Source organism: Gasterosteus aculeatus, chromosome 6 (genome assembly GCF_964276395.1).
Source record: "Gasterosteus aculeatus chromosome 6, fGasAcu3.hap1.1, whole genome shotgun sequence".
Taxonomy (NCBI): Eukaryota; Metazoa; Chordata; class Actinopteri; order Perciformes; family Gasterosteidae; genus Gasterosteus; species Gasterosteus aculeatus.
In genome coordinates, this window is record NC_135693.1 from 8,648,892 (window position 1) to 8,664,818 (window position 15,927).

The window sequence follows — 15,927 nt, forward strand, 5'->3', positions numbered from 1 at the left end:
TTCTTACTGTTACGACACCTACATACTTTGAACTCTATAGGATTAGGAAACTAATACTATTTAAACGACCATAATCACATTTTCCTGTAAACAATGGACCAAATGACCATGTGCAAGGGTTGCTAATACCTGCCATCATCAGCTGAGATGACAATGTTCAACACAGGATTACCGTCAATGTGCATTGCCAACCATCTAGATCTTATTCAAGCTTTTCATTCAAGAAATATCATTGCTATCCACCAGCTCCTCTTCTCATCCCAAACAATGGACAGTATTCTATTCAGCGCAGCTTCTGAATGACTCACTGCTCGTCATTGAACAGCGCAGCTAGCATTTTTTTTCAACGTGGGTAGCTCGGGTAAGCGTGTCCACCTCACATCCTAGATACCACATGAAAGTGGAGCTGTGCTGTTTGGTAGGAGTTTATGTGCCATCCGGGATCCACTGAAGTGTACTACGAGTCTTTTGATGGCGTCGGTGCTTTTGTCCTAGAATTCTCAAAGCGATTATAGAAAGTTAATTTACACGATAAGAAGATGCACGCTTGTGGTTTCGAAACCCAATACGTCATCTATACACAATTCCATGGACTGCCTTGTAAATCCCACAAATAATCAAATCTAATCAGATTGTGCAGCATCCCATATGTTGTTTGTGCGCGTGTGTGGATTAGGCCTACACACAAATCCCTTCCCGTCACACTGTTTTCTCTGTCAGCAGGTATTATCTATCGTCGAAACAGATTTCATGCAGCCACTTGCTTCCACCTTGTCAGATTTAATAAGCCAAAGCAGCCAGATTCTGTTGATCATTTTCACCCAGTTCTGTCTTCCCAGGTCTTTGCGTGTGAGTTCATTTATCTCGTCTCTGAGCAAAGCGCATTCTTTTGTTTTTTTATTGTCAATAGTCAATACTGGTCCTATAAATCCAGGTCATCCTGGCTCCCGTGGCTTCTCCGTCTCCTTTTCTCTCTCCGTCTCTGTCTTTATCAATCTCTGTCCCTTTTTTTTCCTGCTCACTTGTGCCCTCTCTCCGTCTTTGTCTTCTCCTCCTCTATTCCTGTCTCTTTTTTCCCTCTTCTGTCCTCGCCGTTCCGTCCCCTTCCTCCCGCTCTCCTCGTCCTGAAAAATGACTTTGCCCATCTGGACAGAGCCCCGCACGCCTGTTACACCATTAGTCTTCTTTTGGCGCTGATTAAAAATAGAGCGCAGCACCGAGAGTCAGAATTAGTCAAGACGTGTCTTCCTCTCCAGCTTCCTCTCGTCTCTCCTCCTCGTACACTAGTGGCGGATGTTAGGAACGGATGTAAGACTGACAGCGAAACGTTAGCAACAAAATGGGCCGGGCCTTCCCTTTTTTGTCTCTGCTCGGCGTGCGTGTATGAGGAGCAGTGATTGTTGTCAGTGAGTACGTGTGCCGCCCGCGGACCTCTTTGGTGGGTGCCGTCTCATGTCGAGCGGTGCGTTTGAGAGGCTTGTCGAGGTAAAGCTCCTGTCAGCGGCTGGCCGGGGGGAGTGTACTGATGAAAGGCCTCTTCATCATCCTAATGGGATACACAAACCTCTTAACTAGCACTGCTGCCATGTCTTCAGCTGGGTGAAGCAGGAGAGAGAGAGAGACTATCCGGGCCACACACACACACACACACACACACACACACACAGACACAGAGGGCTTCAACTGAAAACACGGGTCAGAACAAAAAGTATTATGTACGCAAAACAATGCTTTTGGCCAAAGCCGTAAGCGTCGTGACTCTGGAGCTGGCCCGGGTGCGAGAGGTTCAGTGGACCGGGGCCATCGGGATCTGGGACAGAGAGTTAATGCCCTGCTGTCCACAGGAGCCACGGCCGCCGCTCTCTGCACTGGCACGGAGCCACAGTAAAGACCAGGAAACACCAGAAATAGGAAAACTGCATGTCAATGGCAACACAAAAGAAAAGGGCGTCCCGTTGTTCAACCTTTTATCTCAATACAATTATTTTTTTTATCACATGTACACACACTCATACCCGGACTAATAGACCCACAATCTGCTGTCCCCTGAGTGGCTTCATTGAACCAGTCGGGTAATGAAACTGGGGGAGGTCTGCTCTTTTGCTTCTTCCCAAAGTCAATTCATGAAATCTTTAGGCCATCGTTGTCATCCTATCTGTTTCTGCTACACTATCACGATAAAGAAAGGAGGTGACCCGGTAAACACTTGACCTGCTGGTACCTGTACAAATTGTCATCTTGATTATGTTTGCAAGCTAATGTCAGCATTCGGCTCCCGGCGTCGCTATGCCTAAGTATAGCTTCAGCGTCTCGCGTGGACGTAGACTCTTAGTCTTCTTAAATAAATGATAATGGGCTGGAGCCTGCTTCCACTACTTCTGTTTCTGGATATCAGCGCACGACGTGGATGAATCTCGGTTAATTCCCTGCACCACAACCCCAAACAAGCAAACCCGTTACTGTATCGTAATAATGGCACCAGACTACAATATCTCACGTTTTATTTAAAAGAATTTGTGAATATATGTCGGCATTAAACAGGAACAGGATTTTTTTTCTGACATCCGTTAAAGGAACACAATACTATGCTCGCCGTGGCGATTTGACCCGGGCCAGCGGAGGACACGTGGTCGGGTGTGGATCAAAGCCGCAGCAGGGAAGGGAAGAAAGAGGAAAGGGGAAGGGAAGAGAGTAGAGGTGAAGAAACCCCAGATATCGGGGAAAGAGCCTCTGAAGTCATTATTGTCACAGTGGCACACGCACTTGGACCACTCAGTGTCGTCATCAGTCTGCGGTGGCTCGCGGCGTCTGCCGGGTGACACTCGTCCATCCGTCTCTCCCTGTTGCAGCTTACACAGGAACACACCAGCATGTATTCCCATCTCATTCACCGCTCTCTATTCTGTTTGTCGGGGCCGATGGGATTTTCGTCATTCTTTCGTCACCGCACACGCCATCGCTGCCATTCCTGCCCGTCCAGACCCGCCGGTCCCGGCCCCGGCCCCCGAAGGCTCAATCCAGCTCAGTCCCCTGTCCTGTTCCCCCCGGGGTCAAGGACACGATTCCCAAAGCTGCGGAAAGAGCAGGAAAAAAAGAAAAGAAAAAAACATCAGACAGAAACCAAAGCCTCATGAATGATTGATACGCGAGTGCTGACTCAGCACACAGGAGGAATAAGCCAACATTTTGACCTGAAGCGTAGCGAGATTTACATCCGTTAGATGGTCGAGAGCAGCGCGTGGCGCTTCCAGGTTGCAGATAACGTTGCAGTGATGCCGTCAGACCGTTTGTGCAATGCAGAGCTATCGGCTCTGACTCTCTCTCCATCTGTCAGCAGCTGAGATGGTCAGATATGGGAAAGTTTCCCCGGCCTAAAATGTCTGGAAGATGCATTGTGCTTCAGTTATTCATTTTATATTTTGGTGGTGCACCCAACTGACATTACCTGTTAGTCAAAGAGTGTGTTGTTTTTTCCATTTTACTATCTCAAACTGCACATTTCCTTCTGATGTTGTGCTTCCTCAGGGTTTAGACTTTCTCTTCTCTTGCGTGCTGTTGGATTAGAAATACAAAAAGTAGCATAATTTTCAGGGAAAATTGAACCCCGTTATAAAAAATGTATGGAATTGGATAACAAACATAATGGGTATTTCAACATAACAATTTCAGTGAAGCAAGAGGTCGGGATGGATATCGCTTCTCATTCCTTTACTTCGGATTTGCGCAAAGCATGTCCGAGGAGAAGCAGGGAGCGAAATTCATTTTGAGAGAATGATGAAGCGAGATGTAAAAGAAGTGAGGAGAAAAGATCAGGAAGGATAAAACAACCATTATCTTCTACTTCTCCTTCTACTTTTGCTTACATGGGAGAATCTCCTCTCTATCTTCTGCCTCTCCATTTGTCCTCCCCTGCTATCGCCTCATCACCTCTCTTCATCCATCTGCCCCAACATGGATTTTCAGCCTATTAGTGCCCTGATCTTTACTGTTCCTTGTCTACTTCTGTCTCTCCTCACTATTGATCTCTTTATACGTCTATCATTCCTATTTCTTTTAATTATATCTTACAGCCTGCATCTGTTTTGAGCCCCTGTTTAACAGGTTATCCAAACTGTGTTTATTCATTTAACCAACACATTTATATTATTGTCAATATGTAATCATTAGCAACCCTGAAGTAAGTTTTGCTAATCTTTTTTTTGTGAAGCATTTATTTTTAAATGCTGCAGTGCTTGAATTATTTCAAGCGTAAATTTGTAAAAATTGACAAAGCTCACAAACCATCTCTCTTTCTCTCTCTCTCTCTCTCTCTCTCACGCACAATTACACACATCCCCGCACACAGAGGCTGGCCTTCAGCATGTGGCTTGTTGTGCACTGCACATCTAGGGATTTCTCTGATGCAAGGGGACGCAATACAGGAACAGAGTGACGCCAAGCCGGCTGTGTGGGGTGTGATCGTGCCATCGTGTCACGTGTTGTTGTCCCTTTATTTTCTTTCTCACTTTGTCCGTCCGTGTGCCGTCGCCCTCCGTCCGTCTGCGAGCGCGGACGTCTGCTTCTGCCTGTCGCGCGGCGTACACTTTCATGACAGGGAGGACACCTCGGGGGTGGTGGGGGGGGGGGGGGTCTCTGCAACACGGCGTCCAAACCCTCTGTTTTCGGGCGCGTGAGCTGGAGGAGAAGCCGCGTGCGCGGCCCGTCGACCCGCTGTCGATCCAGCTCATCTGCTCGTCTTGTCATTAGCATGACAGAGGAGCTCTCCTGCCAAAGCAGTTAGTCACAAGAATCCGCCCCCGTCACAACACATTACAGCAGCAGGCATCTCTAATAGCCCTGGCAGTCGTGGCAACCATAGCCAATGTCCACACACACACACACACACACACACTTGGACCAAGTTGCACTTGATCTGCACCCAGGGGTGATTGCTGCAACTCTCAGTGTCTTCCTCCCCGTATCTTCCCTCCCTCCCTTCTTCCTTGGCATCTAGCTTGGCAACCCATCCCCCAGCCTCGTCGTTAATCGCCCTGTTTTCCCTCCATCCTCATCCGCCCCTGACATCAGCATGGTTACCTGTACTTACCTGACTCCACCCCCTCCCCTCCCCCCGATTTATAGCTCTCCCTTCCTCCTGCTCTATGACTTGATGATGCTCGAAGAGATCAAGACTTCTCGTTCCTGATCCATCCATCCCTGCCGTGATGTTTTGGTTCTCTCTCCTGCTCCTTGAACCCACTCAAAACACTCTCCTCTCTCTTCATTATCACTTGCTCGGGGTGTCTGATGTGATTTGTTGAGACATTATGTTCAGAATCTCCTTGTCACCAAGGAGGCGAGTCATCGTGTCAAATAAAAAAACATGCATATGAAATACCTTTTGCCAATTCTGGTCGCATCAAAGTTCATGCCAAATTTAACACATTACAAGGTGACAGTAGCACGATATCTCAAAAGAACTACGATTATTTAAGCAACCAAGAGCCTTAAGATTCTGAAAGATTCAATGTCAAACTGTAAATAAATAAGAGCATGTGTTTTAGCGAGTGAAAGGCTTCCGAATGCTGGTTGGTGCAACAATTGCGGAGTGTCTCCAGGCAGATTTACCCTAACTCTGACCGACTGGGGTGGACCTCCTGGTTTTGTTGAAGTTGGTGTTTGTGTGAGGTCATGTGCGCAACCGCACCCTTACTTTGTGTTTCCGTTGTTGTTTGAAACCAGACGGAATTTACCTGGAAGGCGGAAACTGTCTGTGTTTTGTCTCAAGGTGTAACCCTCATCGAATGCCCCCCCACACTCCCCCCCATGTACAATATATGCTCCATATGCATCATTTTCTCTTTGTCTTTTTGGGAAGTTCAAAGAGAAGATTGAGAAAAAGATTTCAACTCCATTTAGGTTAGAAACGTAATGCACTTTGGGCACGATGCCACGTCTGCAATGTGGTCTCTTAGTGTGTCTTAGTGTGAGTCTGTTTATGCAAGTGTGTGTGTCCAGCAATCAGTTGGAGGAGCAATAAGCGAGGACAGAAGAGTGACCGGCTGAGGGGACGAGAGGTAGAGTGTTGCAGGTAAACTGGGAAAGAGGTGGAACAGAGGACAGGGTGGGGGGGGGGACTCTCCTGTTGCCCCGCCGAGGCAGAGTACAGCGGGGGGGTGGGGTGAGGAGGGGGGGGGGGGCAGGGTAGAGTGGGTAATTACAGGGGCCCGGAGAGGAGAGGCCTGTAATCAGTCTGCCCTCAGGAAGGAATGCAGCTCATCTTCTCATGTAATTACTGCCATTAAAAAACAGCCGCATATTCCAAACACTCATCCCACTGTACTGCTTCACCTATTCACCTCGCTCCTCGCGCACACGCAGTCACGCCGAGACAATCGCCGGGGACGGGGAAGGACACGTTTTCAACAAGACGTCCAAAACGAATGGCGAGCGAGAGAGGGACGACGGGTGTAGCTGCGGTCGGTGCAGCGTAGACTACGCGGGCCCCCCTAGAGGAGCCGGCTCCATGTGAATACCCGCCATGGCAACCCGGCCGCCCCGCGAGGACATCTGCGCCTCGCTCATCAGGCGGCTGAGCAGAGAGGCAGTGGCGCCTCGCCCTCGACGCGTCCACTTATGTCCACGAGTCCCATTCCACCGTATGAGTTTGACCTCCGAGTATCGGCCTGTAATTTCGAGCTGATAATAGGAAAACAACATCGTCTCACCCACTCTGTCTCCCTCCCACCCTTCCGAAGCCCCCCCCCCCCCCCCCCCCCCTCCTCCACACACACACACTCCCCCCCCCCCTCGGTTCCTCTGATAGTGATTGATAGTGCCGCTTGTGTACGTCTGTGTTCCCATGCAGTAGGTGGTCGTCGGGGCACGCACAAACAGCACCGGGCGACTTTGGACGGGCTGTGATTAATGAGCTCTACAGGGGGTGGCGCCCCCTGGCTGCCGTAAAGCACAATCTCAGCCACGACACAAGCAACCCGCCCCCCGCGTCTTTTCAAAAGCAGCAGTAGCAGCAGTGGGATCACAGCTACAACACAAGTGTAAATCCTCTTAGCGCTCCCTCGCTTGCAGTCACACTCTCCCACACATTCCAAAATACAGTCACAGAATCTCACTCAGGCCCTTGAATACGCAGCGGGACATATTTAATCTACAATCTGTTACCAACACGGCCGCACCACCTCTCGCACATCTACCACATAGTTAGATAACATGTTTACGTGTGCGTGTGTGTGTGTGTGTGAGATTAAGTGTCATTAAAACCAACCACCAAGGGCTTACAGGAGAGACAAGGTGAGTCCTTTAAGAAACAGGGGTCCACCCACCTTGGAGCTAAGAGTGTGTGATGCTACACCACCTCTAAGCAGATCTGTAGATGATGTGTCGGGAACCCCAGCAGTTGCTGCGGGGGCACACGTGTGTGTGTGTGTGTGTGTGTGTGTTATCATGCGGTCATGCTTGCTCACTCTACTCCTGCCACCCGGACATGGCGGATGGACGAGCGAAGCATTTCCGTCACTCTGCATTTCCGTCACCTGCTCGCTCTTCTCCCTCTGACAACCTGCTTTCCAGCCTCCTGTGTCACCTTCCTCCCTGTCTCTCTGTCCTACACAAACACACACACACACACAGACACACACACACACACACACACACACACAAATACACTTTTTCTATTCTTTCTCTGTTCTTCCATCTTTCTTACTTATGGGCATTTGCTTGAACTTGCGCCTTGATCCACGTATATGTATATCTATGTATATTGGGTTATGTATTCACAAAGTATTAATTTCCAAACCACTTCCAAGGCTGTTTGCTAGCTAATTACCCTTTTAATTAACAATGCATTCTGCTGGGTAGATTCTTTTGAACTGCTGCAGTGGTTCTTCAAGAAGAAGCTCAAATGTGTAACCAGCTGTAAATAAGTTCATAGAAATCTTTGGGTTCGTCTAATACATCTTGGACCTGTTTCTGTGCAAGACACACAAAATCAAACCGACAATGTAATTTTTGTCAGTCTCTCAAAACGACAAGTAAACCAATTTCTAAAATAGCACCCCTTTCTTTTGATTTTCAAAAGAAAAGAACACCTCGTCATTTTACTTGATAGAGGAAGAAAAACATAAAAAGCCACATGCGGAGACAGAATGTAAGAATCAAGGAGGACCTGACGGGGAATGTGTGTGCCTGACTGTTTGGGACGTGAAGTCAGTTAGTCAAGAGTCACCATGGTGAGTCCACAATGAAACAGGCTGCCGAGCCGCGTGGTGCACATATTGGTGGCGGCATCAAAATAGCCAAACAAGAACTTTCAAAGCCTACGCGTGGAGCGGTTTTATGAGCGCGCACAGCCAGTTGGATATGTGTGACTCTTAGCGGGACGTCAACTTCTGCTTCCTGCCTCTTTTTGGCTCCCAGCAACCGTGATGAAATGAACATAATGCCTAGTGAGTCAACCACCCCCCCCCCCCCCCCTACACACACACACACACACCTCACTCCAAAAGGCTGGTTATGCAGTGAGTGTTTGAACGAGCGTGTTCGGTCAGATGGGTTAACGGCATGACTTCTCACACCTCGTCTGCCTTTGTTGATGTGAGAAGCGAAGCACACACACACACATAGACACACACACAGAGACTGTCACTGCCACTCACACAACGTTCGTCCAAATCCAGACTCCACCATTCCTCACCATCACTGTCCTTCCTGATGTATTTTTTTTTCTCCATCTCCATCCTCCTTTGGCCAGTAGTTTTCAGGCGTATGAGCATGAGGTCAGTCTGAATATCAATCACTCAATCTAATTGTCCTTTAAGGAAGGCAAAGGAGAGACTGTCTCCCCCCCCCATCCATCTCTGTCTCTTTCGACCTGCCTCTGCGTGCCATGTGTGACTTTACCTTAGGGCTTCCTTGCAAGAATGATGATGATGGGGTTGATTGGGTGAGAATGATGGATGGAACATAATGTCTGCTGATCACTCTATTTATTGGCCTTGTTTCCTCCGTCACCAGCAGTGTGATCATATTCGAGTGTCTGTCCTCACAGCTGTTTGTCCTTAATGGGCTCGGCGGACCGGTTGGGCCTCATAGCTGCGGGCTGCAGGCTTTCTGGTGTGTGTTTGTTAAAGTCATTTTAAGTCTAGTGGTGCTTCGAACCCAGCAGGATGGAGTCAGGGGACGGCCCTGAATAAGAGCACTCCTATGTCAGACACCCAACTGAAAAGCAGAACGGATGTGTTTGTGACCTCGAACAAAAAAAAAAAAAAAAAATCCCGATCTTGCCAAACACACAATGAGCCAATGTCTTTTATAGTGTTTTTCTGTTGTTCGGCTGCTTCAAAGTGTTCTTCTCCCGATGCTTTATTCTCTCTTGATCTCTTTTCCCCCCCACTGAGTGCTGTGTTGAGATAGAAAGGGCACTGGAGGGGGACAGTAATGACTAACTCTGTAAAGGTAATGATAAAGTACTGACACTTTGGGTTCCACTTTGGCTAGAGGCGCTGGGGCTAAGGAAATTACAGTCGTCCGTGTGTGTGTGTGTTGTGTGTCTGTGTGAGAGAATGAGAGACAAGAGAACAGAGGGTGGAGAAAACATTTTTTGACGTCAAGTTGGACAAAGATAGACACCGTGATTCATTGTCCTTGCCGGTTATTATGGGAGTCCAGCGTCTTCATCGTCTCCACTTCTTTGGCCAGCCTTCCTGTTTGCCCGTGTTTTTTCCCCCCTCCACCCGTCCTCTCTCCCACGCGGCCGTGCCTTCGAGCGTGGCCTCGCGCCGCCACTGTCGGTGCGACTCTCCGTGACGTTGGATCCTCATCCCTGCGCTTAGTCACCGGAGGAGGCTGCACCTTCAGCTGCTCGAGTGCAGCGTGAATGCATACGGCTGGGTAGGAATGCACTGTATAAGCACAGGCTGTCATCTGGTGTCTGTGTCTATGCGTGCGTGTGTTCCTGCGATCTGGTGCTTTTCGGAAAGTAATACCCAGAAGCCCGTGTTTGCTTTCTGGCTGTCTGCTGTCTGTCATTAGAGTAATAAAAGACTTGCTGTGATGCACGGCGAGGAGTTCTTGTCTTCCTCCATTCCGCGCAAATTGCCGGCTGCTGAGCTCTGATGGATGTTTGTATGCTGGCCCCAAAACACAGGTTCCACTTTAACCCCCCCCCCCCCCAGCTCCATTATCCCAAAGAGAGACAGGGAGGAGGGGGGGGGGGGGTCTGTCTCCCTGACTCCTCCTCAGTCATACAAAAGTGTTTTAATTAAACTTTGGCTCAGTGCAGATCCTAGAACACACACACACGCTGCTCTCCTCCCCTCCTGTCTCCGTCTGAACCACTGTCTCTCCATGTTTGTCTGTCTCTGCTGCCATTATTCCTCTGCCTTCCTTCCTCTTCCCCCCCCCGTGACAGAAGAGTGACAGGCTGTGTTTTTCAGCCGATGTTTGAAGAGCGAACGATCAATGCCGGACAAAGGGAAAGAGCGGGGGTGAGAGGTGGGGAGGGGCAACACAATTGGTTATTGACTGTGAATTCAAAGTCTGAAATACTGGAGGCGACAGCTTAGTAAGAGCAGACAAGGAGATTTAAGGGGAGAACAGAGAGAAGGAGTGTGGGAGTCACACGGCGCTTTATGTGTTCACGGATAAGTATCACTCTGAGATGTGTTCATTTTCATCGTACACATTTGTTTTATCTTTAGCTGTTTAGTGTGAACACCTCCCAGGGTGTAACCTGTAGGAACAGTGTGTTCGGTGTGTTTCTTTGTTTTCCTTGTGCATGTTGACAGTGTTTTTAGTTTTTCCACAATTCAAATGTGAGTTTGTGATATAAAGTGTTTGGTGATATTTTAATGAGGCATGTCTCATTCTTAGTCAGCTTGTGGACTCTTTAAGTGGTAAAACGCCATCTCTGAAAAACACGGTCTCTAGTGGTTATATTATATCCTGACTCGTTCATATTACCACGTTTACCAGTTATCAGGTTTTTTAAACTTACCACTTACCCACCCGCCCCCAGAATCAGCCAATCCTATCCTACTATACAGCGCTGGGGTCTCGGTGGAGTAAAAGCTGCAGTGGTGAGAGTTCAGTTCGGGCTGACCGGTGAAGGAACGGAGGTCTATGTTTGCCAGAGAGACAGATGGAGAGCGATGAAGGATGACGGGTCCATCCTGTGCAGCTTCACCTTCTTTCGTCCGGCCCTGTTGTGGTGGAGACGGTTGAGGTCAAAAGTTGGTCTTGTTTGTTCTTTCTGAACACGGTACAGCCTCTTGAATCCAACAACTTTGGTTTGAATAATGCCCCAACTTTCCCTGGCGCTTACTTACACGTAAAGTACGTTCCTATTTGCTTTCCCCTAATGTCTCACAGTCTGTCGAGGGGAGACAGCGGGGTGAGCGCGGGGAGGCGCTTCTAAGAATAGGAGATGGTATCTTTCTAAGTAGTTTCTCTTGTTCCCTGGTTGTGGAATAACTGATCAGGTTGATACATTTTTGAAAAGTGCAAACTGCAAACTGTCTGCATCAAGTGTCAGTGTATGAAAAACCAGCCACACTTCTTTCTGTATCATCTGAATATGGAGGATACGATTTTTTAAAACCACAGCACCACAAGTTTGAGAGTCTGTGAGGAAAACTGGGCTGAACATCACGACACCTTCGGGGCCTCTACTGATGAAAGCTAGTAGGCAATGAGGCGGCAGCATTGATAAACTGCCTGGGATCTACCTATGATTGAAGTATTGCGTCAGAGTGAAAAGGTTAGAAATGCTGTGTCCCTCCTGCAAGGAGAAGCTCTTGGCACCATTGCCAAGAGGACTTTGTCACATTGAGAATGTCGGGGAATGTGCGAATAACAGGACCGGTCCGTGGGAGGTCAGCCGCCCTCCTCTCCAGCTCCAGAGCAGGACGCCTGCATCGACCACATAACTGGCAATAACAAGGAGGCAAAGAATGTCACCATGTCCTTCCATTTACAGTGCAAACTGTCCACACCTTAAATGTCGTCTTGAAATACACCAACATTGTTTCCTTCATGTGTACCAGGAAGCAGTGCTGACCGATTTGCTGTCAAAAGTTGGATTGAGACGCGGTGTCATACACACATATTCTCCCTTTCGGGTGTTTGGTAGTTTATTAATCCCCGAGGGATACATTTGTAATTTAGTTTATTTCTTACCTCTCCAACAGTTGGGTCACGGCAAAGGGTCAGCTGCTGAGCGATGAGGTGCTGCGCTGCAGTTTGCCTGCAGCAGACAGACTCTATAAGTCAGGTTTCCCATCGAGGGGCATTTAAATCAGTTTTGTGTTTCCGTGCGTTTCCAGAGAGCAGCGACTACAGCGAGGCAGAGGTTCTCCCCGACTCCTTCCCGTCAGCACCAGCGGAGCCTCTCCCAGAATTCCTGCTGGAACCGGAGGACGCTTTCATCGTAAAGAACCGGCCCGTCCAGCTGCGGTGCCGCGCGTCGCCCGCCACCCAGATCTACTTCAAATGTAACGGAGAATGGGTCAATCAAAACGATCACGTCACCAGAGAGAGCCTGGACCAGGTCACGGGTAATTCAAACGCAGACACACACACACACACAGAAGTGTACTTTAAATACAACGACACAAATACCAACACGGTAATGTCACCTTGTATTTCACAGACATAAACATCATACTACATAGTCCACTAGTTCCCACAGGACTTTATGGGCACATTAACTGCATTAGGCCTGCAGCCAGCGCGTTCTTTATATGCCCCACTAATATCTGTCTCTGTCTATAATGTCTCTCTCCCTCTCCGTCTCTTTATCTCTGCTCAGGGCTGGTGGTGCGAGAGGTGGACATCTCGGTGTCGAGGACTCAGGTGGAGGAGCTGTTTGGGTTGGAGGACTACTGGTGCCAGTGTGTGGCCTGGAGCTCGGCCGGGACCACCAAGAGCAACCGGGCCTACGTTCGCATTGCATGTCAGTGCTAAAGCTGTGTGTGTGTGTGTGTGTGTGTGTGTGTGTGTGTGTGGAGGAGGAGAGGGGGGGAGAAAGAGGGGAAGGGCGCTAGTAGAAGGGCGAGTGTCTCTGACTTTTTGCTTGTCAAATGTGTCAGCTTAAGTATATATGCTAATACATTTGCTGTAGCCTCCCCTCCAATTCCCCCGTGGAAAAGGGTGATGGAGTGAGATTGACACTGTGCATGTTTATGAGGGTATGAAGAGAAAAAACAAGATACGGTAACAGAGCCTTTGTGTGTGTGTGTGTGTGTGTGTTTTTGTGTCACGCACAATGTCACAGGGCTTGACTGCTGTCACGGGGCAGTCTTCACTAACTTCATCTGTGTCGCCCCCTGTAGACCTGAGGAAGAACTTTGAGCAGGAGCCACTGGGGAGGGAGGTGCGACTCGAACAGGAGGTGTTGCTTCAGTGTCGCCCCCCGGAAGGCATGCCTGCTGCTGAGGTAGAACTCTACCTCCTCGTACGCGCTTTCACGCATTTTTTTGTTTTTTGTAATAGTGTGACCTCATTGGTATTTGGTCTCAAAGGAGACAACAAAGCTTTGCGTTAAATAATTAGTTATGGAGCAACATAAACATGATATAAAAGGTAATATGGTGCACGGCATTTGTATTTGAGAGATTTATATTAAAAAGAGAGAACAAATAATTCATGAAAATTTGTTCTTTACTGTGGCTAAATAACTTCACTTTGTGTGACGTAAACAAAGAGAGGATGTCAAAAAAATAATGTCATAAGTAAAATAAAAAATTTTCATTAATTTCATCCAAATATTGACAGTATTTTTAGCAGTGAAGTTTGCTGTAAAAGTTAAATACACTGTGGTTACAGTTTTCTCTGAAGCATTCTGTGTGTGGTGTTTTTATGCAGACACACCTGGAGATTTGTACATTCATATGCAGCGTCATCTGCTAAAATAATCCATTCATTATATAATCCATTCAACGCGAGGTTCGCGAGCGCAGATGTTCCTGTTGGCTCAAATACTGGCTGATGTGGTTCATTTCATTGCTTTGTCTGAATAGCTTCAGTACTTTGTGTGTGTGTGTGTGTGTGTGTGTGTGTGTGTGTGTGTGTGTGTGTGTGTGTGTGTGTGTGTGTGTGTGTGTGTGTGTGTGTGTGTGTGTGTGTGTGTGTGTGTGTGTGTGTGTGTGCTCCTGCCTCTCCACAGGTGGATTGGTTGAAGAACGAGGATGTCATCGATCCATCGCAGGATTCCAACTTCCTGATCACCATCGATCACGATCTGATCGTCAAGCAGGCCAGACTCTCAGACACGGCCAACTACACCTGCGTGGCTCGTAACGTGGTGGCCCGGAGACGCAGCAGCACGGCCACTCTTATTGTTTACGGTAAAACAAACATGGGTTTCCCTCTTCCATTTTGGAGGGATTGGTCTATGAATCATAACATAACATTTTTTTAGAAATCATCCTCAAGTTTTTTTTTTATGTGCTAATAGGTGACTCGCAAAATTAGATACTTTTAGCGGCTCAAAATGTAGACCTAAAATAACGTAAAATAATTTGATGAATCTTTTACTTTTACATAAGAAAGAATCAAAAATGTAAAATACCAATAGGAACTATTTGCTGTAGATACAATGCCTACAATCCCCTGAGTTATCTAACACTCACCCAAAATCTTGTTTTGGTGTTTATATTCTGATTATTCTTAAAGATGACCGAGGTTTTAACTGCCAGACTTGCCTGTCCGTCTCTCCGTCAGTGAGCGGAGGATGGTCGTCTTGGACTGAGTGGTCAGAGTGTAATGCTCGCTGTGGGCGGGGCTGGCAGCGACGAACACGCAGCTGCACCAATCCTGCCCCTCTGAATGGAGGAGCCTTCTGTGAAGGCCCACCCTTCCAGAGAGTGACCTGCACCACACTTTGCCCAGGTGAAGATGACATACTCATTAGTGTTACTTATAACATCTTCAGGCAAAGTAGTCGAGCACTTAACCATTAGAGAATTTCCTGTCCGACGTGTCCGGATGGATTTTAGAACTTCTAGAACATTAAATGCAGGAAAAACCAGGATGTTAATCCTCAAAACGTTGAATGCCAAAAACTTTTTACTTTTTCCCAACGAGGACAGCATAACATTTGCTCATGTTGCTGCTTTAATTTCAACATGAAAAGTAAATCAGGAACATCTGATTGGTGTTATCTGATTTACTGTCACGCACCATTTTCCCACTTATTGCCTCAACCTTGACTCTAACGTAATTTTAAAAACATACCGCCAAATGCATTTGGCTAATTCCAAAACGAGGCCCTTCCAGCCATTACATGCGCATGGCGCCACATTATTCAGTCATGCCCGATTCCCTCCACCCGACGTGTTCAAAGTACTCAGACGTTGGTTTGCTGGAACGTGACTCCCGTCTTTGCTGTCTCATTCCAGTGGACGGAGGCTGGACCGACTGGGCAAAGTGGTCCGCCTGTGGGACCGAGTGCACCCACTGGCGCAGTCGCGAGTGCCAGGCCCCCCCGCCCAGAAACGGCGGGAAGCACTGCAGCGGCAGCATGATGGAGAGCAAAAACTGCACCGAGGGGTTGTGTGCACGCAGTAAGTCACCTGAGCAATGTGCTTGAAGTGGGGTGGTTGTTAAATGTCAAAAAAAGAATAGATATTTGGATCGTGCATATATTTATTTGTAATGCATCGTAATTCTTCAGTTAATGCAAATCATCCAACGAATAAGCAAAGGTTATTTGGCTCTGCAGCACGGCGAAAGCATAAATGACGCTGAGAGCAAGAGAGAGAGAGAGACAAATGGAAAAGAAAACAGATAAATTCGAGACAGATGTTTCGTGAGGAAAGATTTTGGTTCACAAGGAGAGTGGTGATCCACATCTAAAGGGCACAGATGGAGAGAGAGAGAGAAGAAGATAGAAGATGCACGTGCAGGGTAACGTAACGCACAAAGTAAGAT

At 47.9% G+C, this 15,927-nt stretch overlaps 1 protein-coding gene across 6 annotated transcripts in view; it reads left to right on the forward strand.

The window, feature by feature from the left end:
• Positions 1-15,927, forward strand: part of unc5b (unc-5 netrin receptor B) — a 40,156-nt gene that overhangs the window by 14,018 nt on the left and 10,211 nt on the right. For 5 of the 6 annotated variants that reach the window (XM_078104126.1, XM_040178960.2, XM_078104127.1 and 2 more), the window contains exons 2-7: positions 12,321-12,551; positions 12,806-12,949; positions 13,329-13,432; positions 14,162-14,342; positions 14,719-14,886; positions 15,396-15,560. In XM_078104126.1, the coding sequence (XP_077960252.1) occupies positions 12,321-12,551; positions 12,806-12,949; positions 13,329-13,432; positions 14,162-14,342; positions 14,719-14,886; positions 15,396-15,560 (993 nt within the window). The remainder of the gene's footprint in view (positions 1-12,320; positions 12,552-12,805; positions 12,950-13,328; positions 13,433-14,161; positions 14,343-14,718; positions 14,887-15,395; positions 15,561-15,927) is intronic. The other variant, XM_078104130.1, reaches the window with a different exon arrangement.